The sequence below is a fragment of the Leptidea sinapis genome, chromosome 2, assembly GCF_905404315.1.
Source record: "Leptidea sinapis chromosome 2, ilLepSina1.1, whole genome shotgun sequence".
Lineage (NCBI taxonomy): Eukaryota > Metazoa > Arthropoda > Insecta > Lepidoptera > Pieridae > Leptidea > Leptidea sinapis.
In genome coordinates, this window is record NC_066266.1 from 20,514,205 (window position 1) to 20,542,193 (window position 27,989).

The following is a 27,989-nucleotide window of genomic DNA, read 5'->3' on the forward strand; positions in this document are numbered from 1 at the left end:
AACAGCTCTTCGGAACACTCCCCGTGATAAATGCGGTAGAAGACACGCAATGAAACGAAACCTCGGCGGGTTTTTCAGGAATCCTGAGCGGCACTGCATTGTAACGGGCAGTGCGTATCAATTACCATCAGCTGAACGTCCTGCTCGTCTTATCCGTAATTGTAATAAAAAAAAACAAATTTCAGACCATATAAGTGCAAATAAACTTAAATCTAACACATATTGTTTATTTGTGAAACCGGGCCCACTATTCGACAACCAGGGAAGCACTCGCATATGATACCGAGGAGTCGTGGGTGGACATACACTGCGAGGATTGGGCGTACTTCAAGAACTTCAGCGCCATCCTGGGACAATTGGCTTGACTTTGAAGTTTCGATATTGCCTGAAAGTTCAAAATCTATATATACAAAAATGAATTGCTGTTCGTTAGTCTCGCTAAAACTCGAGAACGGCTTGACCGATTTGGACAATTTTGGTCTTGAATTATTTGTGGAAGTCCAGGGACTGTTTAAAAGGTGAATAAATAGGAAAATGCTGCTAAATTAAATAAAAACAACAAATTTGTTTTTCCTTTGATGTGTCCATACATAATTTCTATGAGAGATTTTATTGACGCACGGTTTGACAGTTCTGCTGTGAAACAATTTCATTACGACAGCAGGGTGCATATTTTACAAAGTAATTTTTGATGTTATGATATATTATTGATAAATTCATATAAAAACATTATTTTATTTATTATATACAGAACAACGTCTGTCGGGTCAGCTAGTAAAATATAAAAAAACTACGCTTAAAAAAACCGACGTCAAAAACTGAAAAGTATCCAATAAAAAAAAATACACCTCTTATGCAAACCTTTACCTTTAATACACAAATAAAATTTTATGAACGGTGCGGGACTCGAACCCACGACGGCCTTCCGTGATAGTGCTCTAACCAACTGAGCTAACAGTTCGAGTGACGTATCGTTATAAAATCTTGTATGCTTTGTTCAACTCTCAGGTTCATAAAATTTTGTTTTTCAAATTTTATTTGTGTATTAATCCTAGAAGTGAGGGTTATCACTTTAAAAACATAACAAATTGTTTAGATTTTAAATAATTATAAAGCCTCATTTATTCCAAAACTCTTTTTACACAAAGCGAATTATTAATAGTATTAGTAGGTAAAAGGTAGGTATAAAACTCTCAATGTTTGGTGTTGAGTTATGGATCTCGTTAGAGTAAAGGTCTCCTCCAGTTTTTTCCAAAGTCTTCGATTTTTGCTTTTATGCATCCAGTGGGAGACTCCTTTACACAGGATGCCGGCTAGATTATGGATACAACGGCGCCTATTTCTGCCGTGAAGCGGTAACGTATAAGAATTATTGTGTTTCGGTCTGAATTGCGCCGTAGCTAGTGAAATTACTGGGCAAATGAGACTTAACATCTTATGTATCAAGGTGACGAGCGCAATTGTAGTGCCGCTCAGGATTTTTGAGTTTTTCAAGAATCCTGAGCGGCACTGCATTGTAATGGGCAGGGCGTATCGATTACCATCAGCTGAACGCCGTGCTCGTCTCGTCCCTTATTATGATAAAAAAATGTAGCACATACAAATTAAAGTATTTTATTAATATTAAAGGTAAAGGTTTGCATAAGAGGTGTATTAAATTAAATTTTAAGTTATTTGATACTTTTCAGTTTTTTTTTTATTTTTTACATTTTAGCATCAGTTAATAATAATAATATATCGTCAACCCGAAAGAAAACTCCTAAAAAATCCATAAGTACACAAAAAACAATTATATCAGTAGTAGGGATTCGCCGGTTCTGGCTCACAGTAGTAGGGATTCGCCGGTTCTGGCTCCTCGATTCTGGCTCACTTGCTCGTGATGCCTACTAAAAAAAAAAAAAAAGAAGTTTGGTGTCAAACTGGGGGTTTTGATGTATTTCCGAGCGATTGCGCTGATCCGTTTTTCGATATCTCTTATAGTTTCAAAGTTAGCTTTTTAAATTAAACAGATCCATAATCATTAATAATCACTGGTCATTTAGCTAATGATTGGTGAGCGACTCAATGTCTAAATTTCCATGAACGTGATACAGGTAATTTACTAATTACCTCTATCACATTCGTTACTACGATTAAAAAGACAGTTTCTGTATTTATTATTTATTTTTAAAACATGATTTAAATAAAGTATATAATAAAACATCATTGCAGATTGTATCATTTTCAAAATATTTGATGAAATCATTCAAACTCTTCTTATTAAACTTAAAGTATAGATACATTATGCAGTACTCGCCACACACTGCGGTATATTCATTCTGTACTCTTGCAGTATTGTAGTTATACATTCTGCAATTCCTTTGTAAAAACATCAGCTGGAATCCCTGAGGTGGACGACCATATGAATCGAAGTATTGTCCAATACCCTGCTCATCAATGTGTATTGCAACCCAGTGAGTGCCTGGCTTATTATCACTATCTAAATTGCTGACAATATAACAGGGCGTTACAACATATATCGGCAATCGGTTTGCCGCGTAAACATTATTTTTAATACTGGGATCGATTTTGTTCAAATAATTCTGTATCTCGATTGTGTTCATATTAGTTGAGAACAGGGTCTTGTCAGTTGCGATGATTGAATAGTTATGTGGATCATAATAACATAAGCACTCAATAAATAAGGCTTTAATGTATCTTATTCATGTATTTAAAACTTATATGGTTACAATAAAACAAAATATCATTACAAGCGATTCAAATATAAATCTATGAACATTTGATGAAATTATATTTTCATCAATTTTATTATAATATAAAAGCTGATTGAAAACGAACTTTGTACCTACATACTTACGTAGTCATTAGTACAATCTGGAAATGTTGACTCCATTAAACTATCAATAATTGAACTTATCATTTAAGTGCCATTATGTTTCACCATAATAAAACAAAATATCATTTTATATACATATTTTTATTATATAAATTTATAAGGTAATCTAGTATTTAATCAACATAAAAAATACACAAGGATACAAACGATTCAAACATTAATTATTATATTCTAACTGCTGTAATCTACAGAAATATTACGATTTTTATCAATTTCAATAACATTATCGAATTCCGCATAAACAATACAGTTAATTGTTTGTGTAAGAGCTGATTCAAAACGAACTTCTAATCTTACACTACCATGTTTTATAAGATTCCAATGACTTGAAGAATTTGCTGATAAATCGGGTGTTAAGTCGAAGGCTAGCAAGCAAAACCCTTTGGCATATTGCTCTCTTGATACTCCATTGCCTTCATTTAGGAAATGTATACCTGTTCCTGAGAATAACGTATGATAGACCGTAGTAAAAATATTATTGTCAAACGATGGCTGTAAGGCTTTTGAAGGTATCTGTTGTCCATCTATGTATAAACAAAATGTATTAATATCATAATTTTCGAAATTGAATGGGTTTTTTGTGAGACTACCATTAAAGGATGCATTATTCACAAAACCGACTATACACCTTTTGGGTATTTGACCAAGGAATATGTTATCAAGGGTTTTCCCCTGAATGCCTGATGGTATAGTTAAAACTTTGACTTCTGCTCGCGTGATTGGATATTTTGCTGTAGTAGATGATAAAACTTTTTGATGTGCAAGTAGCACAGTTGGGTTGATTCGTGCTCTTCGAATAATAAGAGTTGCATCTGTAATAGACACTTTAAATTTATGGTCAGTTGATGAAGCCATGAGATTGAAATTTTCTCTAGAACGAACTAACTTTACGCACATGTCAACGCCATTAATCAAAAATTTTTCTTGATTGAATAAATCTCCATGTAAATGTCCTATCATTTCTATTTCTTTGCTTTCACTAGCCAATTCTTGTCTTTTAATAAATCCTTTATTTTGTTCATCAGTTGCATCCATTTTTCCAGCTGAATCTTCATACCATAGACCACAAGTGAGATGAGATTCTTTTGCAGCAGGTGCATAATTCAATAGAGTTTCAATATAAGCTCGATATGCATATGTATTATTCGGTGGCGATACAAGTTTTTGATTTAAATATACATCAAGTTGACTGAAAAGTGTATGTAACCAATTATTAACTGGGGCCACAACTGTCGGTACTGCCAGTTTTGTATAATCTTGATTCAAAACTTTAGCTTTTATATGGAGTAAAGTATGGGATAAATCCACATAGTCATCACCTGCCCCAGGTACTTGAAATTCTATTGGTCCATCATCAGCAAGTGATGAAATGGGCTTATAATGAATCCATAGTCCACTTTCAATGCTAGTTTGAGTTGATGGTAATGCAAATAAATCCAATTCGGACTTAATGCATTCACAAGACTGACTATGTAAAAATGACATATTTAATCAGTAAATATATCTTTGATTTGTTTTTGATTCAATTTTAATTTCTTAATAGCTTTCGCTTTCGCAGTCAATGATGGAATGATCGCAGAACGACGTTTTCGTTTTGTTATATACCCAGATCCAAACATGTTGATATTATCTATTTTAGCATCGGCTTTTCGTTTCAAATTTGAGCTGACTTCTTTTAGACGAGTTTTTATTGAATCTTCCATGGGGCGTGCATTAACCATATCTGATAATATACCTACACCGGTACTTAATGCTTCTTTACCAATAGTTCGAACACCACTAGACAGTAGTGGTAAAATAGATCTAAACAGCCCCCCAAGAAAACTTCCGATTCCATGACCTCTTTGATACGGTGCTCCTTTATAAATAACTCCGATACCCGATCCGGCCTGGTGAGTATAATAGTGTTCATATGGACATGAAATATTATCACGTTTGCCGTACATTATAATTTTTGAAAGTGGAGTTTAATGCACACTGTTCCAAATTGGAATGGTATCTTTTGACCGGTGCTTGTTCTTATATCTATTTCGATTGTATCAAATTCTCTACGCATCACAGGTAGGTAATGGGGAGGAGAGAAAACGTGCATTTTGTACGCTCCATATATGTATTTTGAGGGATCCAATGGTATTATTCGTAAAAGGGGTGTCATAACATCTCCAACGATTTGAGGCTCCACTATGTCACAATAAACAAATAATTGAGACGGTAAACCCAAATGCAAATTAGCTGGACACTTTCCAAAATTTTTTTCAACGAGGTTCCTGTTTGGTTCGAACCCTAGTTGAAGACATAATTTAGGTGATAGAGTTACAGATTTTATGGATTCATCCGTTATTGTAGCAACTACAATCCTTGAAACCTCATCGCACTTAAATTTAATTTTTTCTCGAGTGTTATTCAGTGCCATCAAAATATGATTTATGTTATCGTAATTTGTGGCTGGAATATGTGTCTTGTAATAAACATATGACGGTTTACTTTCATTGGGTACTTGCATCAACTTTGTTATATAAATAATGTTTTCATGTTCTTGAACGGTGAACATAGTGCATGGGTACTGAAATTCTACTACTCCAACCCTCCATTCACCTTCTAGTATTGTTGGTTTTGGCAGTTTCGTAGAAAATAATGTTGTTGTATTATCAGGAAAATAATCCATAGAACTATTGCTTAGTAAAGTTAAATAAAAACTATCTTTATTCATATTTTTTTCAAAGTAGAAGCTAATATCCAGCTATTAAATTTATTTGGATAACCTCTCCACTTCACCAACAATTCTTTTCTGTTACCGGTATATCGAGAGCGTATTATTTTATCTATTTTGTATTTAGTAGTGGGGTCGAATATGATTTTTTGTAACTCTTTTTCATAAAAAGTACCAACTATCTCTTCGCCTTCTAAATCCTTTAAAGTAAATACTACAAACGGAGATCGGTGTATTATAGTAGATACGATGAATATTTCGTCACTCCAATTTGATTCATATCCTTTTTGGAAAATATGTTTATGTTTTGTTATTCTAACATAATCTCCAACGTGAATTCTTGGATTCACCATACTAATTGATGTTTTTATCTTACTTTCTCTATCATATAAATTTCGCCATACACTCATTATATTTGTATTATTAACATCACATGGACACATTTTTATACTAGAATGAAAACTATGATTATATGAATGCACTAGATCTTGTAAAACATCAATGTATTTATGAGTATTTTTGTGTGTAAAATAGCGCCACATTTTCATTTTAAGAGTTCTCTGAAATCTTTCGACAATACTTGCTTTAATATCTGGATTATTGGTTGTATAATAATTTATGTTTTTTAATTTAAAATATTTTTGTACATATTTGGAAACAAATTCAGTTCCTTTGTCAGACTGTATATGTGTAGGTGTAGTATTAGCTTCAGCAAAAATACTTTCAAAGCATTCCTTAACTGTTTCAGAGTTTTTCTTTTTCATTGCTCGAACATACGCATATTTACTAAAGACATCAATAACACAAAGTATGTATTTGAAACCATCATTATATTCAGAATAAGATCTCATATCACTTAAATCGGCCTGCCATAACTCATTAATATTAGACAAAATATATCTGTTACGAGGAAATTTTCTTTGAACAGGTTTATGTAATGTATATGTTTCTTGTGATTGTAACCACTTTAAGACACTATTTCTGTCCATTTTACCCTTCATTGCTTTTGACAATTTATCAATAGTGCTGTAGCCAGCAGGATGTGATGCATCATAATAAATTTTATTTATTTCTAATATGGGGTCCATTTTTCCCAGTCCGATCTTTTTTTTAGTTTCCCTGTGTACTTATTACTTGTTGGTGTAGAAAATTCTTCGTCAGGTACTGATTTAGCTTCAACCTCTTTTAATTGCAAATGGTTTATAAAATCCAATCGCTTTGGGTTCCCGATATAAGTGAGTGGTACTTTTATTTCCTTTAAAGTTGTTGCGAATTTTTCCCAACCTATAGGTTCACTTTTCTGAAGAGCTCTCAAGGAATCACTCACCAAGTCCACAATATTACTCCCAGGTATTTTTTCATTATCTATAATCACGGTACCAGATTCATCCCAGCTTATTTTATTTTTATTCAAGGAAATCAAATTTAGTAAAAGTTCACCTTTTTTAGCATATGTTTTCGGTATTAGTTTCAGTATTTCAGAGCTCGTGTATATTTCTCCAATATTTTTGTTAACCTCCACTGATGTTTGAGAAGGAACTACATTTATTTTATTCACATCATGATTTATATAATCAGTATCGATTTCATTATGACTTTGATTAAAACCAATATATGAATCATTATCATTTATAAGTGGTATGTGGTATGGTTGTCGATCCTCTTTGACGAAGTTTAGATATCTTTGAAGGGTTTGCAAATATAAAATACATTTCTTTCGATCTTCTATGTCACTGCTTAAGATATTTTGCATATCAGTATCTAATCGAGATCTTGGCGTATCATTTTCTTTGGGTTGTTTTAACTTCTCCAATAATGATGGTTCAATAAGTAACATTTTTTTAGCATTATCCATTTTCTTAAATAAATGAATTAATCAACCCACTTAGAATAGAACCCAATATTATCGGTAGAAATGAACCTCCTTTTTGTACAATTATATTTTTTCTAATTTTATTCGTACCTTTTCTTACCAATTTTCGAAGAATATTTTTATATTTCTTTAATTTAGATTTTTCTTTCTCGGCCAATTCAACGTTACCCCGCAGTACGTTATGAATACATTCACAAATGTAATTTATTTCTGTTTTGTTACATGATTTTAATAAAGCTTTTTGATATTTTGGCTTCAGTTTATGTAGAGCAATTAACAAATCTTTATGCGTCTTTAAACGTCTATGCATCATTTATAAATGATCGAAATTTCTTGATTCTTACCATATTTAAACCCTTTTGTGGGTACATAAACAGTGCAATATCCATCGGATGGAAATATCTTTGTCTTAACGCGACACAATTCATTTTTTTCTTGTTTCAAATCAATCATTAAATAACCATGAGCTTCATTGGTAGCATCTCTGTAAGAATCTTCCAAATATTTCGGATTTTCAGGGAATACTTGACGAGATAAGTATCGAATTTGGGTTTTATCTCGAGGATTTTTGAAATATATTATATAACTTGAGTTGAGTGATATATCTCTTTGTCCTTTACCTTGATGAAACAAATTTTGAGATAAATAAAACACACTTAAGTTTCTATGATGACTTCCTTTCGTGAATATATCAACAATACGACCATCTGATTCCCTCATCAGGTCATCAATTATTACAAGTTGAGGATTTTTTCCGTCAAACATAGATAAATCAGGTAAACCTTGAAGATAATTAATGTGGTTGAGATTATATAAAGGCTGCATTTCATCAAAGCACCAGGTGATTTGGGTAAAATTTGTATCACAGATATCATTCAAAAATTTTATAAAATTATTTACGAAAACTGATTTTCCACATCCACTTGGACCAGCAACTATTGCAGTGAATGGATGATTGAAATGATGCATTATTTACTACGTCTATGTGTGTTAAGGTTTAGTATAGTAATGAAACAATCTGTTATTAAACAACCATTTATTTAAACAGAAAAATCGATAATTGAAACAATATACAGTACATCATGTTTTACTCCGCAACTTATACATCTAAATACAATAATCTCTCATTTGGTTTTTTAAAACTATAATAATTTATTCTTAAAATTTAATATAATATTTATTCTATTTTATGATGACCCCAAGCTAATGTCTCAATATTATTCGGTAAAATGTACCGTTTGGTATCATTAAATGACAGACTAGATTTATTTATTCTTTGAGTAAAAATATTATGCTTTATTGACTTAAATCTAAGCATTGAACAATATTCGTTCTTATTTTCAAATAAGCAAGTCTTATAATTTTCCATTTTCATATTCTTAGTAACACTTTTATTAACCCCCTTAGCTTTAGCTGTGAATTTTCCCTCAACATCTAATGCATACATTTTAGATCTAAGTCCTACAAATTCATTAAATATATTACCATTGTTTTCATCTTTAAAGTAGCCTAACTTCTTTTTATTGAGTTTTGGATAGCCAAATATATTTTTTTCTGTATAGTCAGAGGTATCGAAACGCAAATGTAAATCAGGTTTTATATCTCTGTAAAAATCATCTGTAAAAATTTGATATATTAAACTATCAGTATCTGTGTACAATAATTTTAATTTGTTTTGAAACTTTTTAAACATATAGTTATAGTGAAAGTCGTACATTAGAGTTTTAGAAATATCCAATATACAAAATCCCAAATAAATAGGTTTATTATGGAACAATTTCGTCTTTCGTAATTGAACTGCAACCAAATTTTCATTAAAAATAGATAAACTATGGAATTCTGGCTTAGCAATTAAATCTTGTGCGCCTAGAATTTTACCCTGATTTTCCCAATGACTCAATAATTTTACATTTACTCTTTTTTCGATATTTTCCATTGTTTTTCCAAACACTGAGTTATTCATTAATTTATAAAAATCTTTTTCGAATTCAGATGTGGCTAGTTTACGCATGTTTGTATTTAAATCTATATAATATTGTAACCATGCGCATTGTTTGAATTTTAAAATTCTATGAATTTTTTGTAATTTTAAACCCATTGTCAGACATTGCTTTAAATTTCTGTAGTGAATCACATATTTAATTTTATTACGAAGGTTTGGAACTAATTTTATGTCTTTTGTATTACCAATACATATATTCTCGGGACATAAGGGTAGGTCAGAATGTAAATCATGCAGTTCAATAGGATATTCTAGATCTACTTCCAAAATAAAACCATATTCATAATCATCAGGGACATCAAAATTAGTTGTGACATCTACCCACTCAAAACCTCCTGTAGGAAGGAATTGAGACATGGCCCATCCGTAAAGGTTATTAGCATCAAGATAAGTTAAAAATGAGTTTGGTGTGTCTTTATCATATTCTCGCATATATTTGTTATTAGCTTTGGCATAACGATTGCTACATTGAGATACACCTCCTCGAATGCCCGATCTAATAAAAGCTATTTGTTCAAAGTCTTGAAGTAATTCTAATTTAATTTTTGTGCATTTTAACATAGCATCCCAACTTAACCCAGGTGCTGTATAATAATGAGCTGGATCTAGACCATATGTTTGCAAACATAAGGCTCGGAAATTTTCAAACACATCTGTTAAAAGTAAAACATCGGTTTTAAGATATAAATCAGAATAATCTGACATATTTTGACAATGAAAGTGTTGCCAAACATCCTTGGCATGTTCATAATCTTCATCGGAAATATGTGTGTCGGTTAATGTATTGTAAAATTTATCGCGACTAGGGAGTGCTGAAAGTTTTAAGGAATCATGTGATGACATAAATTCATATGGATAAATTCCTTTTTTTCTAAGACGTAAAAAATCATTATTATTTGGAAAATTATATTTTAATGTTTGAAATTGTTCCTCCATCAAATTTTGAACAAGTTTGTCTAAACTACAAGGCAAAAATTTAAACGAATCAACGAATCTCAATTGAATTTTATGATTATTAAATTTTATCGTTTTTGTGAAAGAAATGTACTTTTCTTTCGTTTGTGGAATAATATCAATTTCCCCTTCAATAGAATTTAATGCATGAACAATAAAATGAGAGTCATATTGACTAAGATTGTGTAAAAAAACTGGGATGTGATAGGGGATTCTAAACTTTGTCTTACATACTTCGTGTGCAACTCCTCTAAAATGTCCTGTATGCGAGTCAAAGTATAATGCACATTCACCATTTAAATTAAATTGACATATAAAGCAGTCTTTACATTGCGAAATAATTTCATTATCATTGGAAGTCAAAGGCTTTGGACTTATGACAAAAGAATTCTTTGTGCAAATCACTTCTAAATCTTTATACAACTGATTCATAAAGACATGAGTACAATGAGGACCACTATATGTTTCATATTTTGATAAACTATCATCATATGAACATTTAATATAGTACCCAAAACTATAAACTTCGTGTTTGTGAACATTAGTTGTATAAGGTTTTGATGGATCGTTAAAGCATGTCTGAATTGGATTAAGGAAAGCTTCAAAATCCGCGTATATAACAAATGGTATTTGTAACATCTTATTAAATTTATCAAATTTTAAGACATTGTTTGAAATTGGTTGTCCAAACCAATCTTTTAAAGTTTTTTCTGTACTAGGCAATTCCACTTTAATATGACAACAATCATTCAATTGATGGGCTGATAACTTATCATTTGTTGAGAAGTGTAAAAGACAACCGTCACAGATGTAGATTGCATGTTCATGGTTTGAAATTTGACCACTTACTAAACGCGATAGGTTTTTAATGTAGCAAAAATGATTAATTGTTCCGTGCGAAATAAATAATAAATTGATATGAACAATTTTCCGTGATTTTGTTAAATACAATGGACCAACTAATTCATGTACTTTCTTTTTACAATTGTATTCAAGACCAAAAACATTTACACTTAAATTATTTAACCTTTCTACTTTTTGTATATCTGTCATTTTAACAGGAAACGTAACTCCGTCAAAATTTAATTTATTTGAATATTTACTGTAAGATGAAACTCTCTGAGAGTTCTTAGTAACTGGATATAATGCAGAAAGCAAAGCCCATTTAAAGCATAAATCATCCGAGTTTTGTACATTTATAACACTTTTTTTTAATTTGATTTCTTTAGGTAATTCAATGTATGATTTTCCACGTAATGGATTGAATTTGTTTATATTCATGTCTAATGCATTTATTTTCTTAAGACTCCAACCACTATCTTTTTTCTCAAATGTGCTAATTTTAGTCATCAACATATCACATAAGGACGAAAAGAAAAAATTTAAATCCTCACCCTGCATTATAGTATAACTACATGTTTGAAATTCAAATTCATTAGAAATATTTTTTGTTTCTTGAACAAAATTAGCGTGCAGAATAAAATTAACTTTAAAAATTGTAAGCAATCGAACAGATTCCTCAAATAGTGAAATAATTTCATTTTTAATAGAATTCAAAAACATTTCTGGTGTTTCGAATGTTTGTAATTGGTTGGATTTACTCTTTATTTTATATGAGATTATTCTATTACCAAAAGCCGATTCGTGTACTGTGACATTTTTTAAAGTACTATGTAATTGCATTACGTTATTCTTATGGAGGTTACTTCTAAGATGATTTGCATAATATCTTTTCCGTATTAAGATTTGACATAAAGAACAGTTCACCATTTCATCGTTCACACTGGTGAGCCCCGATGATGTGGATGGTTCCCCTTGTCTTCCTCTCTTTGTACTTGTATCATTGTCTTCACTGTCTTGTAATACTGCACTTCTTCTCTTAAAACCTCCTCCACTTTGTAGAACAGGTTGACTACAACATAAGTGAATGATATTAGCCACATTTCATCAATAATATAATACTAAATAATTTACAAAGAAAATAACTCACTTGATCATTTTTTCAACCTCATTACATACAAAGCAGAGTTCCATATCGTTATGTTTAATTTTCCAAATGATGAGAATATAATAATATTATTTGTATAAGAGAATAAATAAACTAATAACTAAACTGAACTAATATTTATGTATTTCTTCATAGCTACCTACTTATTGTTAAAATTATATTTCTTATAATTTTCTGTTTCTAAAATTTTCTTCGTAACATTGTATAAAATCTTTTTAATGTCCTTATAACTTTCATTATTGTCGATTGTATAATATTTTAATCTATAATCAGCGTATTTCCATTGTTCTTGTGCAGGCGTGTTTTTTATTTTATTGAGATCATAGATTTCTATTTTAACCAAATGTGATGCATTTCTTCCGTCATCTGCATTAGTTGTAATGTAAATACTTCCATTATCCTGTGCTCTGGATATTGATGATGATATTTTCTTTTGTTTTGTTTTTTTCACTTCGAATAATGCATCTATATTTTCATTTGAGCTGGCCCTCTTCAAGGATTTAAGTTGAGGAACTTTTAATGAATCCTGACTATCTTCAGACAAGGGATAGTAAAATGTTTTATATGTATTTTCTTCCATTGTTGGGTTGAATGCATTCTACAACAACAATAAGACTGCTTTAGAATAGTATTATACATACATATCTTAATATAACAAATGATATAACTTTTTAATTTCAAAGTGAATAATAGATAAAACTTACCTCCATTGCAGCAAATCACTCAACAATTACACAAGACACAAAATATATAATAATTTGACTGAATACGCCACTTCAATGATTATTTTTCTGAACAGTTCTAGCATTTTATACTAAAATATCGTAAAAGTAAATTTGTTTATGATTAGTACTGGTTTTTAAATATTGTGATGAAACATAATGGCACTTAAATGATAAGTTCAATTATTGATAGTTTAATGGAGTCAACATTTCCAGATTGTACTAATGACTACGTAAGTATGTAGGTACAAAGTTCGTTTTCAATCAGCTTTTATATTATAATAAAATTGATGAAAATATAATTTCATCAAATGTTCATAGATTTATATTTGAATCGCTTGTAATGATATTTTGTTTTATTGTAACCATATAAGTTTTAAATACATGAATAAGATACATTAAAGCCTTATTTATTGAGTGCTTATGTTATTATGATCCACATAACTATTCAATCATCGCAACTGACAAGACCCTGTTCTCAACTAATATGAACACAATCGAGATACAGAATTATTTGAACAAAATCGATCCCAGTATTAAAAATAATGTTTACGCGGCAAACCGATTGCCGATATATGTTGTAACGCCCTGTTATATTGTCAGCAATTTAGATAGTGATAATAAGCCAGGCACTCACTGGGTTGCAATACACATTGATGAGCAGGGTATTGGACAATACTTCGATTCATATGGTCGTCCACCTCAGGGATTCCAGCTGATGTTTTTACAAAGGAATTGCAGAATGTATAACTACAATACTGCAAGAGTACAGAATGAATATACCGCAGTGTGTGGCGAGTACTGCATAATGTATCTATACTTTAAGTTTAATAAGAAGAGTTTGAATGATTTCATCAAATATTTTGAAAATGATACAATCTGCAATGATGTTTTATTATATACTTTATTTAAATCATGTTTTAAAAATAAATAATAAATACAGAAACTGTCTTTTTAATCGTAGTAACGAATGTGATAGAGGTAATTAGTAAATTACCTGTATCACGTTCATGGAAATTTAGACATTGAGTCGCTCACCAATCATTAGCTAAATGACCAGTGATTATTAATGATTATGGATCTGTTTAATTTAAAAAGCTAACTTTGAAACTATAAGAGATATCGAAAAACGGATCAGCGCAATCGCTCGGAAATACATCAAAACCCCCAGTTTGACACCAAACTTCTTTTTTTTTTTTTTTAGTAGGCATCACGAGCAAGTGAGCCAGAATCGAGGAGCCAGAACCGGCGAATCCCTACTACTGTGAGCCAGAACCGGCGAATCCCTACTACTTATATCATAATAAAATTTTCATAACATGAAAACTAATGGGCCAATCTATATAAGAAATTTATGGGAGCAAATGGCATCAACTCTGCATCGACCTTAAGAAGAATTACGTTAATCGTATCATAAATCTCCGAGTAATCATACATAAAAAAAAAGGATCGAATTAAGATCCTCCTCCTTTTTGAAGTCGGTTAAAAAGCAGAGTGTGTGCTTAAAGCGCACAGCACAAGTGAAAGGGAAATTTCATTTGAAAGTTGCATTATACCTTAAATATGTCATTTTTTCATACAGTTCGTTCGGAATGCAGATTTCCTTAACGAGCAAAAAACTCTAAGGTTTCTCTTTTCAAAACAGAATAGTATTACGGGTTCTTATTTTAAATTAATTTTACAAATCATTTCAATTACAGTATATGCAAAGTGATGCAATCAAATACACAAACGTCAATTACTAAATGCCTTACACGAGTAAGTCAAAAAAAAATGTAAATTAATAATTAAAAACATAGAAGTTATTGAGTACATACTTAAAGTACAATACAGAAGATAATAAAATACTAGCTGTCCCAGCAAACGTTGTATTGCCGATATTAAAATCGCGATACAAAAGTAACTGTTGATCGTAGATGGGTGTAAATTTGAAGTTGTATGTATTTTTTAATGCTGACTCATAATCAAACAAATTTAAAAAAAAAATGTCAAAAAAGTAAAAAAAAAATTTGGCGTGGACCACCCTTTTTTAGGGGGATGAAAAATAGATGTTGTCCGATTCTCAGAACTACCCAATATGCACTGAATATTTCATGAGAATCGGTCAAGCCGTTTCGAAGGAGTTTAACTACAAACACCGCGACATGAGAATTTTATATATTAGAAGATATATTATAACTTTAATTAAAAAAAATATTATAACTTTAATTAAAAAAAAAACAATCAGATTTCCCGGTAACAGGATCATCCAGGAGCCACAATACATTCACGAGAAATACGCATGGACCAGCCATCTCCTATCTCGACCATATTTTAGAGAAGGGAACGACCCGCTCCACGTCGCCGCCACAAGCAACTCGTGAACGGGTGGTGTTTATGGTGCCAGATCAACCTGTTATATAAATCATTGTATTTGTTGGATGCGATTACAAATTGTGACAGTAATCACGACCATCACGTTTACGAAGACGTTTACGTGGTGGCTGGATGATCTTGTTACCGCGAGGTCTGCTTGATGTGTTTTTTTATTATTATTATTATTATACATTTTATTTTATGAAATGCTCACATAATGCCTCTATTTATTTAAGGTATGTGTGGATTGATGCATCTACTATACTCAATAACTCTTGTGTTTATAAGTATTAATTTACTTTTTTTTTTCTTATTTTTTGACTCATGTACGCCTTTCAGTTTTTGACATTTGAGTATTTTTGTTGCGTCACTTTGCATATATTGTAATTGAAATGATTTGTAAAACAATTAAAAAGTAAATCTTGACTTGAATTCAAGCTCTTAAGGTTGAAGCATGCAATATACGATAATTTATATTATTCAAACACGAATCATATATTAGATGCAGCACCTTACAACCTAACTTTTTTTGTATATTACACCCATTGTAAAATACCCTATTTGATTGAAAAGAGTGGCCGTTGAGTTTCTTGTATGTTCTTCACACGAGCTCAACTTTTTACGATGATATGGTAAAATCAGTAATTTTTTAACAACTATTTGTACTGACGATTGTTTTAATATGTAAAGCAGCTCTTATAAACTACTAGCTGACCCGACAGACGTTGTTCTGTTCATATTAAAAAAAACGCGGGTGGAATTTCGTAAAAATCCGTTCTTAGCTGATCTCTACTCGGCGAAAGGAATATTCCTACCAAATGGTTCCAGAGATATCCTGATGAGTGACTATATACGTGGAAATCTCTTATATTTATATATAGATAAAATCTGTAGAATTTATTATGTTAAGTTTTTAAAGTATCAAATAAAATGTTGATTTTTGAATTTGTTCTCAATGTACATCCTTTATGAAGGCTTGAAGTAGTTACAAAAGTAGAACCTACACTAAGGAAAATGCTTCTGACAATTCCGAGGACTGTTACATTAAATAAATCACAGAAGAGGTAATCTAGCTTTAATTACTATGTTTGTAAATATTATAATTATCGCAAAACAAATCAAAATATAGCTGCATCATTATCGCATTTGCTTACAAAAAATAAATGAAATTGGTTCATTAAATAAGTCAAAATGTAAACTTTCATTGAATCCTTGAACAATGAAAAGCGGCGTTGCCACTCAGTGCAAACGGCGTGACCCTTGTTTGCGACTCGCGACCAATCTTCAAAGGCAGTCTGTCAGCGAGCGGGCGTAGCTTTAATAAATTAATTAGCCATTTAACTAAACGTAGTCTGTGCCAATTAACTTTGTTTAAAGGAAAATATAACCGAGAAATAGTTGTTTCGTATGTTCAATCCTATACAAAATGAGTTATTTCTATAGCTAGATAAGTTATTAAATAATACCTGTAATAGGACTCCTATGGGATGTCTTCCACAAATTGTGTTCCCGTATTTGCTAAGATACTCCGTGAAGGAACGGGGATCCATTTTCTCAATTATATCCATACCCTATAAAATAATAAACAGATTAGGAAATATTTCGAAGTAATTATGACTTCTGGTGCATAGTTGGACCAGTGTGGCATCATTATGACATTTATAGCGCAATTGTGACCTTTGTGGGGTAGATGTTACATTTGTGGCGTAAATATATTACTTTTAGGCATAGATGGAACATTTCGGCCTTACAAATAAACTTGGTATAAATTTATAACTAATGATAAACAAAGAAAATGCAAAATGTTTACAATATCGTTGACAACACTGTCAATACAATGATAATTCTGAAGTTTCCCGAACGACAAGCCGCCTTGCAAATAAACGCGGGAAACGTTATACGTCCGAACAAACCATTCGTAAGCAAAATGTCTATTTGTAATTTTACATATTCTTGGTTTATGCTTGGTTATAACTTTATGCCAATTTTATTTGTGTTTAGTTGTGACAGTCGTGACATTGACCTTTGAGGAGCAGTTGTCACATTTGTGGCTTGAATATGACTCTTAGGCATAGATGTAACATTTGCAGTATGGTTGTGAAAGTTATGATCTTTGAGGAGTAGTTGTAACATTTGTCGCGTAAGTATAACTTTTACGCATTTAAAAATTTATTCTATTCTTTAACTGTGGCTTCTGCGGAAGGTATACAATATAATAATATAAAATGTTGTTTAGATGAGATGTATGCGTGCTTCTTCATTTTAATGTTATTATTATCTTAAACCAATATAAATTGATTTACACAAACACTGGTACCCATAACACAAGTTAGATCTTATCATGGGTATCAGAATTTCAATTCAACACAGTATTTTATTTAAGATAAGAAGAAGTTTTGATATGAAGTTAATTTTTAAGACGTAGAACTATTTAAGTGTTGTGAACCTCTGTTTTTGTGAAATAAAGTTTATTATTTATTTATTATTATTATACCACAAATTAGCCAATGTAAACTTGTTGTTTGGTTGTGACAGGTATGACCTTTGAGGAATAGTTGTCGCATCTATGGCGTAAATATAACTTTGAGGCCATAGATGCAACATTTGTGGTTTAATTGTGACAGTTAGGAACTACGAGGAGTAGTTGTAACATTTGTGGCGTAAATATTACCTTTAGCCATAGATGTAACATTTCGCATTTCCACGTGATGTGTGGTAAAATTCGGCTGCTGGTACAAAACAATATCTGAAGAATATCTCAGAACACTGATGCGATAAATATCCGGTAGACAATAAAGAGATTCTCGCACAAGTAATCCAAATATTGTAGTATTTTAAGCAACACTGTCTTGAGCAGAATCTTTACCTATTAAACAGCCAATCTTCTACTTCCACGGAACCCCGCGTGTTCACGAACGCTCACCTGCTTGTCGAGCCACTCGATGCTTTGGTGGATGTGGCCGCGGGAGTTATCACGCCACGTGTACCGGAAGCGAGAGCCCCAGTGACAGAAGTCGGATGAGATCACAACCAGATTCTGAGGATCAGCCAAGTATGGGGCGAGGATGGCGCCATATCTGAATACGGGAGTAGAATCATTATATTAAAACTAACCACATCGTACAGTTATAACACAAAATCAAATGACGTACTATCGCCTATAATTAAAAGGTCATTAAAAAATGTTCGAGCGGCATTGTATATACGTATATATTGACTTATACAGATAACATTAAAACATTCATTCAAATTAACACCTTATTTCGTGGCAGTAATGTTCAAAGTCTATTGTGTATGCTTACAAAAAGCACATTAATAATTATGGTACGAAATTTCGTCAGCGATGTTATTTGTTTTAGAAATTTAAATGTTATTATTTAGCAAAATGATCAAAAACATCAAGTTACTTCTACAATTTTGTTAATTTAAAGGGGAACTTACCTAAAATACGACACTCCATCTTTTTCAAGTTTGGATATCCTGTTATTTGTACAGTTGTCACTGAACTCTTTGTGATTGCGTGGCGTTATATTCAAAGCGCGGTCTAAACACAACTGAACGAATACTCTGCCTAATAGACGCGTAGGCAGAGTTTAGTGTGACTCATCATTTATTGTACGACAATGCACAAAATACAATCTATTTTATGTGATTGAATATATACAATACTATAACTGAAAGGATGAGAGGGTGGAGATATTTATAAAAGGCGATGTCTCACTGGTCGGATGAGAATGTCGGCTCACCTACGCTTCAATCGTTGACGAGTTAGGGCGTTACTCTGTCGTATTATTTACCAGAAAATTTGAATGTATCTGAATAAAAGGCTTATTTATAAATATTGTTCCGAGAGATCTAAATTTTTTACATCTAGTATTGAAATATAGATTTGATCATAAAATTATCATATTGTTGTAAGCGAGTTCAATTCGCAATGTACTGGTTTTATTATGTGTTTGAATACTTACTTTGCTTCCTTCTCAGGGGTCAAAGAACCGACCAGTATAGGTATAATAGTGAATCCAGTCTTATATCTGAAAAAAACGTATTCAAATCATGTCAAATTAGGATATCATCCCCACCATCTGGATGTGTGGCGGTCCTCCACAATGCGGTTTTCAAGGAGCTCTCTTCCACGTACTATAAAGTTATGGAATTAGCTTCCTTGTACGGTATTTCCGGGACGATACGACATGGGTACCTTCAAATAAAGCGCGGACACCTTTCGGGGTGGCTAGAAACGGTGATCACTTAACATCAGATGACCCACTTTATCCTCCTCATTCATAAAAAAAAACAACATCACATGGAGATTTAAAAAAATATTTATGAACGGTACGAAATCGGATGGTTGGCTCAGGGTAAGACCTGTCAGGGTAGGTAAAGCGTCGGAGACGTTATTTCTGGATGAACAGGTTCACATTATGCATCATCACTTTACATGTTACGGAGGAGGGAGTGTGACATAGTGTGACAAGGGGGGAGGGGTCACAAATTTTGTGACATGATATTCTATTAAAATATAATATTTTATATCTAAGTATAACAACACAAATTTTAAACTACATACCTACTAAACTTGCAAATATAATACAATTTAGTTATGTTTGTTGATTGTCATACCTTTGTGTGATTTAATGTTGATTTTATTGATAATGAAATCAAATGGAAATAAAAAAAAAAAACAGAAAACCTTAAAAAAAGACATGTGGCACTCGAGAACTGCCGCGGTAAAGCTATTGCATAGCATTTTTTATCAACTTATGAAGTTATAATTATTTATTTTATTTATGCAGTATTTATTTTTTTGATAAAATTAATTTAAAAAAAAGCAAACGGGTAGTGAGTAAAATTTAACTTGCAAGATTTGATTACAAACAGACAACGGGACAGGTGAAACTAAATAAAAATGCTTGGCATAACAATAAAAATTAAAAAAACGTGGCTCGAACCTGGGACCTTCTGCACAAAAAGCATACGTGATAACCGCTGTTCCACAGCAATCTAGTAAGTAAGTGTTAGGTTATTTTCGTTACGGAATTTCTGGATTCGGTCCCCACGCTCAAGGCCCGCGATAGAAGCAATGCAATAGCTTCAAAGAATTTCGGAACACTGCTGTTTTAATTTCATAAATTTCGAAATTTTAAATTGCGAAATATGTGATATCACACTAGGCAGGGGACGGAATGTGACCAGCTGTGACAAGGACGGGGGAGCGGTCACAAAATCATGAAATTCGTGAGACGTACCTAATTAATTTATGGATGGCCCCTTGTAACAAGTGGTCACATTTGTGAAAATGCCCTGTTGTGACGTCATATTCTCTGACCATAAATTTATTTAATTTTTTCAGATCTAACACTAATACTCATAGTGCGTGAAGTGAAATTTAAAAAGTGTTAAATGTGATTTAAATATTTTACGATGTAATGTCACATACTTAGATTAATGATTGGTCTCCGCTGCGCTCCAACTAGATACCGCAAGCGTAGTCGCAAAGTACGGCAACTAATACTACGACCAAGTGGGCGTACTCCAGCCAGTCTCGAACAATGTGTGACGTTGAAGTGCCACATGTTCTGTTAAACTTTACTAATAATTGAAACTAAAATTCCGGGTTGCGGAGTGAAACTTTGTAAAAATAATACTACAAGAAATAAGGAAGACACTTTGATCACATATCATCAGTAAGTATTTTGTATTTTATTAATTTCAATGTAAAATAACACGAAGCGTGTGTTACAATATTTGAAAGATGCCATTGAGTGTCAAGATGCCACGCACACAAGCATCTAATAGTTGCCGTAATAAAAAAGCTATTGTTCTTAGGTAGGGCGGTATTCAGTTGGAGCGCAGCGGAGACCAGTCCTTAATCTAAGGTCACATAAATGTAAATATTTTTACTAACGTAAATTTACTTTTTAATTTTTTCCTGACACCTGAATGTAATGTAAATATGGTGTAATGTAAGAAAAGTGTAAATGTAACTTACTCCTCCAAAACTTTAATGTAAATATGGTGTAATGTAAGATAAGTGTAACTTACTCCTCTATAAATTTCATGTAAATATGGTGTAATGTAATATAACTGTAAATACAACTTACTCCTCCATAACTTTAGCTATGTAAGGTAAATGCATCTCTATAGAATGCTCCTCTTCATCCGTTTTTACATCCATCCACTCAAACTGTCGCGTCGCTTCCAACTCTGCGTAAACTGAAAGAAAAACAAAATATTCATGTATTTAGATTTTTTTATGACAATAAGAGACGAGACGAGCAGGACGTTGATCTGGTGGTAATTGATACGCCCTGCCCGTTACAATCTAGTACCGCTCAGGATTCTGAAAATCTCAAAAATTATGAGCGGCACTACAACTGCGCTCGTCACCTTGAGATATAAGGTGTTAAGTCTCTTTTGCCCAGTAAGTTCACTAGCTACGTCGCCCTTCAAACCGAAACATTTTATTATGTATTATGGTATGATTAGTTACATTATAACATATAGTTATTGAATTTGTTATTTTTTAAGTGATAACCTAACTAATGGGATTAATTACACAAATTAAATTTGAAAACAAAATTTAGGAACGACGCGGGACTCGAACCCGCGAGCGCTCTTCCACTGAGCCAACCGTTCGAGGGACGTATCGTTGATAAATCGTTGGTATGTCTTGTTCAACTCTCAGGTTGTGGCTTCATCTACAGGATCTACTTTACAGTAATTGATAACCTTCATTTTAAATTCGTAAAAAATTTACGGCCGTTCCCAATATTCAGTCTATCTCTTACTTGAGATAAAAATCGTAACTATAGTTGACGTTTCTGTCCCAACAAAATTATCGACGGTTACTCTTCCTATCCGTACACGCTGTCTGTCAATGGGACGACGTATAGCTTACCAGCGATAGAAGTTTGTATGGAAATTTCAATTCACGCGTCCCAATATAACGCGATAAGAATGACTTATCGGGTATATTCTGACAGCTTCAGATTATTGACAGCTAATTACTGACAGTAGAAGGTAGTAATTTATCTCTATCTGTAGATAGTATATTGGGAATGGCCGTTATTTATTATTCGCTTACTCTGTTTGTCTATGATGAGGTCGTATAGAGGTGTAGAATACTTGTCTAGGGATGACAGCGCGCAGCCGCTAAGCCTCACGTGATGGGAGGGACCGAGGATGAATATGCGCTTCCTGTAAACGTACAATTAGAGGTGTCATTGAAGGTTTTTAAATTAATTTAATTTAACTGTTTTTTGTCAACAGGTTGAAAAAACAAATTAAATTGGAATCCAAAAATTTATGAAGGATTCGGGACTCGAACCCGCGACCTCTTCCACTGAGCCAACCGTTCGAGTGACTCAGTTCATAAAGCATGATAATATGTTCTTCTCTCATTCTCCCATCATAGCCACAATCAGACATTAACACATCTGAATAAATGTATATGAGTTAACTACGTGAGGCATTTTTGAGAATTTTTCAAAGACCCGCGCGAGCGACTTCCGTCCCCCGTCCCGTGCGATAATAGCCTCATTGTGAACAGAGCTTTATAGCGCCGTTTTAATGTTAATAATTCTTAGTACTTACACTACAATGGGACTGATTTGTCTGTAAGCAAAGGCGGCACAAGCCCCGCAGTACGAATAACCGGCATGGCTGAAATTAAAAAAAAAAACGAGTGTGCTTTAGACCAGAAGAGTCTGAAGTAAAACAAAATATTATTTTATAAAATTGTTAGAGAACGGAATTATTTTATTTTATGTAAAAGGAGGACAAACGAGTGTACGGGTCGCCTGGTGTTAACTGATCACCGCCGCCCACATTCTATTGCAACACCAGAGGAATAGGAAACAGGAGCGTTGACAGCCTTAGGAAGGTGTACGCGCTTTTTTTGAAGGTACCCATGTCGTATCGTCCCGGAAACACCGCAAAAGGAAGCTCATTCCACAGATTTCTAGTACGTGGAAGAAAGCTCCTTGAAAACTGCACTGTGGAGGACCGCACCGCCATTCAACCAAATTACGAAATAATCAAAGAAATCACCGTTCGCGTAACGCTAGCTAAACACGCAAACGAACTACTGACTGAAATATATTTTTTCGTGCACTGGTTAAAGGAGGAAGAGAGAAAGAAAATGTGCGCGCATTTCTCTCTCTAGCTCCCACAGTGTGATAAATACAATAGGCCTGCACTGTGTCTTGCCCTGTGCTTGCCCTTGGCATAAAAGAATAAGGAAGTTCCAGGCCCAAGGGTGTCGTAAGGGGCGACTATAGGGGCATTGTCAGTGGGAGACTACTTTTACTACACAACGGCACCTTTGTCTGCCGTGAAGCAGAATTCAGTAATCTGTAAGCATTACTATGTTTCGGTCTAAAGGGCGCCGTAGCTAGTGGAATTACTGGGCAAATGAGACTTAACATCTGATGTCTCAAGGTGACCAGCGCAACTGTAGTACCGCTCCGAAATTTTTGGAGTTTTCAAGAATCCTGAGCTGCACTGCATTGTAATGGGCAGCATTACCATCCCTTATTGTCATAAAAAATATTTAACCGAAACATAACTATTTACCGAGCCCATGAGAAAAAGAAAATGTGTGCTCGCACCTCTCTCTTGCCCCTACAGTAATATACGAATTGTTACTATCTTTTTTCAATCATAAATAGAGCACGGCAATACTTCAAGCCAGCCCACATTCTAGCGCTCTACAAAGCGCAGGTCCGGCCTCACATGGAGTATTGCTGTCATCTCTGGTCTGGCGCACCCCAGTATCAGCTCGATCCATTTGACCGCGTGCAACGCAGAGCAGCTCGAATTGTCGGGGACCCAGTACTCTGTGAACGGCTGGATCACTTGGCGTTGCGTAGAGACGTCGCTTCATTGTGTGTCTTCTACCGCATTTATCACGGGGAGTGTTCCGAAGAGCTGTTCAACCTGATTCCTGCCGCCGAATTTCACCTTCGCACGACACGCCACAAGTTACGATATCATCCCCACCATCTGGATGTGTGGCGGTCCTCCACAGTGCGGTTTTCAAGGAGCTTTCTTCCTCGTACCACGAAGCTGTGGAATGAGCTTCCTTGTGCAGTGTTTCCGGGACGATACGACATGGGTACCTTCAAGAAAAGCGCGTACACCTTCCTTAAAGGCCGGCAACGCTCTTGTGATTCCTCTGGTGTTGCAGGAGAGTGTGGGCGGCGGTGATCACTTAACACCAGGTGACCCGTATGCTCGTTTGTCCTCCTATTCCATAAAAAAAAAAAAAAAACTTCTCCCTCATATATATTACGGGGGCTGCACTAAAAGTATCGGGAATGGAATATTTCCACTGTTCCTGTCATATTAAAATCTTTTTAATTGAAAACTCTTTGGTTTTAAAAATCGAATACCAATTATTTATTTAAAAAATGATTCTCGGTCTTGTCACGAGGTCTTTTCAAACTTGTTTAGTCGTTGAGAAAATGGAATTGACTCGAGAAAATTCTAGAGCGATGATTTATTATGACTTTCGAAGTGGTTTAACACAAAAACAGTGTGTTGACCGGATGATTTCTGCATTTGGTCATGAAGACCCATCCAAAATTTATCGCTGGTTTGCTGAATTTCAACGTGGATGCGTCAAGCTCAGTGATGATCCCCGTCAAGGTCGTCCAAAAACTGCAGTCACCAAAGAAAACGTTGATGCTGTGCGTAAGCTAATTGAGGAAGATCGACATGTGACATACCGCGAAATTCAGGCAACTTCAGACATTGACATGAGTCAAATACAAATAATCTTGCATGAACAATTAGGTGTAAAAAAGTTGTTTTCCCGATGGATACCGCATTTGCTCTGTGAAGAGCAAAAAGCGGCTCGCGTTACTTGGTGCGTCAGAACTCTTGAAAGATCACTTGCACAGAAAAAAAAATGGCGTCAAATTTAAATCGGGCACTCTTATTGGGACACCCACTATTTAACCACACAAATGCTAGTATGATGCTGTATGTAAGTAGGAAAATAATCTAATGTAAATCTTTCGGAATAATCTGATGAAAACCAGTGTGTACGTGTTGATCGCAATGAAGTGGGAGTGTCACTGCAGGTCGGACTTGCGGTCAAGTTACTGAGACACCATACAGTTGTATAGTAACTAGTGGTAGCGGCGACTGGTTGCGCCAACGTGTACCGGTGAAATATAGCTCTTATTCTCTCTGTTTCCTCTTATACTTACGGAGCTATTATAGCTCTGGCTGGCCCGTGTGTAAGGTCCGCCTTTGAAAGCCAGAGGTCTAGCTGTCGTGACAACTCCGTACCTGAAACAACATTAAATCTATTTAATTTTGTATTTTTAAATCACTCAATTGTTGCGTAGAGATGTCGCTTCATTGTGTCTTCTACGGCATTTATCACAGGTAGTGTCCCGAAGAACTGATTTACCTGATTCCTGCCACCGAATTCCACCTTAGCACGACACACAGATTACTTAAGATATCATTTACACCATCTGGATGTGTGGCCTTTGTTTGTGGCTCCACAGTGCGGTTTTCAAGAAACTTTCTTCCACGTGCTACAAATCTGTAGAATGAGCTTCCTTGTGCGGTGTTTCCGAGATGATACGACACGGGTACCTTCAAAAAAACGTACAGGTACAGCTTTTTAAAAGACCGGCGACGCTTCTGTGGTACCTCTGTCGTTGCCAGAGAATGTGGACAGTTGTGATCACGTCAGAATAATCGACTATTCATACCCGTTATCTGTTTAGTATCAGTTATTCCGTATTCAGTCTATCTCTTACTTGAAATAAAAATCGTAACTATCGTTGACTTTTCCGTCCCAATAAACTTATCGACGGTAACTCACCTTATCCGTGCACGCTGTTTGTCAATGGGACGACGTATAGCTTACCAGCGATATAAAGTTTGTATGAAATTGCAATTCACGCGTCCCAATATAAGGCGATAAGAATTACTGATTGGGACAGCCTCAGGTTATTTACAGCTAATTAATGACAGTAGAAGGTAGTAATTTATCTCTATCTGTAAACTCTCTTGTACATACGAATCTGACACCTCAAAACACATAGATACCTGGCAGGCGAGGTTAGCACCGTGCGCCGTAGTGGCAGTCAACGGTTCAACCAATTTCGCCGCCGACGATCTACAAACCATGCTTCAGAACGGACCTTAAGTAATACAGCGTGTATTTCCAAGGTTCCCTATCCGAGGAAACTGAGGACCCTATTATTAGGACCGGTTCGAAGGTGTATGTTTGGAGCGAACTCTCCTATTCCTAGGCTGTGCAAGATGGTAAACATATATAGTGATTACATCGATATTAATTTCACATCTGTCTTGTGTCCATACAGTTCCTAAATTATTTGTATGCAAGTTTAGTGAATAAAATGTAGTCATAATAATTATATTTCTTTGTCATTTATAATAATAATTTAATAAAAAATCATTTAATCATTATTACTTGTTAACATATTAGATTTTTTTATCTCTTAAACTAATATTTACTTTGTGAAAATTATTAAAACATGTGGTAGATACCTGTATTTGTTTGTTACATTAAGTACATTATATTTAGTCTTTTATATAAATATATAACGCATCAATGTAAACAAATGTTGGTATTGGTTGATTGGTTGGTAAGGTTGGTACTAAATAAATAAATTATTAAAACTAGGGTAGTTTATCGACGGGCATTATAATATAATCCGAAATAGAGTTAGATTCTAGGACATGCAGGGGGCGAAGGCAATGAATGCACTGACGAATTAGCAATTACCACCAGTGGGAGGCTCCTTTGCACAGGATGCCGACTAGATTATGTGTACCACAACGGCGCCTATTTCTGCCGTGAAGCAGTAACTTGTAAACATTACTGTGTGTCGGTCTGAAGGGCGCCATAGCTAGTGAAATTACTGGCCAAATGAGACTTAACATCTTACATGTCAAGGTGATGAGCGCAATTGTAGTGCCTCTCAGATTTTATGCGTTTCTCAAGAATCCTGAGCGGCACTGCATTGTAACGGGCAGGTCGTATCAACTATCAGCTGAACGTCCTGCTCGTCTCGTCCCTTATTTCCATTAAAAAAAATGTGCCAAAGAAAACCCTTCTGTGTTGTCTTAAGGAGTTTTGTTAAATCAACTCTTCACACCTCATGTTTGCAAGATTGTGGTAATCTCCGGAGTGTACTCCGGGTTAAGCCAATTCTGAAACACTAATCTAGGCGTTTAACAAAAAGGCTGCGCTTGCGCCACTAGGGCTAAGTAGAGAAACTTACACATTCTTACCAGGGCCCTAGCAGAGCACTGCAGATTAAACATGGGACGAGTCGTTCCCTTCCCTGAAATATAGTCGAGGATGGCCCATGGTTGATCCATGTGTCAAGCCCGTGAAAGGGCGATTTTATTGTTGTGGTTGCTTCATGTTTTTAATATTAAACTTAATTCCATCTACTAAGCTCCGTAAAATTGC

General features: G+C 34.1%; 1 protein-coding gene across 1 annotated transcript; it reads right to left on the bottom strand.

The window, feature by feature from the left end:
• Positions 1–179: 179 nt before the first annotated feature.
• Positions 180–27,674, bottom strand: LOC126973509 (protein MEMO1). Its single transcript, XM_050820844.1, has 7 exons — positions 27,670–27,674; positions 22,608–22,720; positions 21,625–21,736; positions 19,489–19,554; positions 18,444–18,597; positions 16,987–17,091; positions 180–385 (listed from the first exon to the last, which is right to left on the bottom strand). The coding sequence occupies exons 1-7, from the start codon at positions 27,672–27,674 to the stop codon at positions 248–250; spliced, it is 693 nt and encodes a 230-aa protein (XP_050676801.1). The 3' UTR covers positions 180–247.
• Positions 27,675–27,989: the final 315 nt, after the last annotated feature.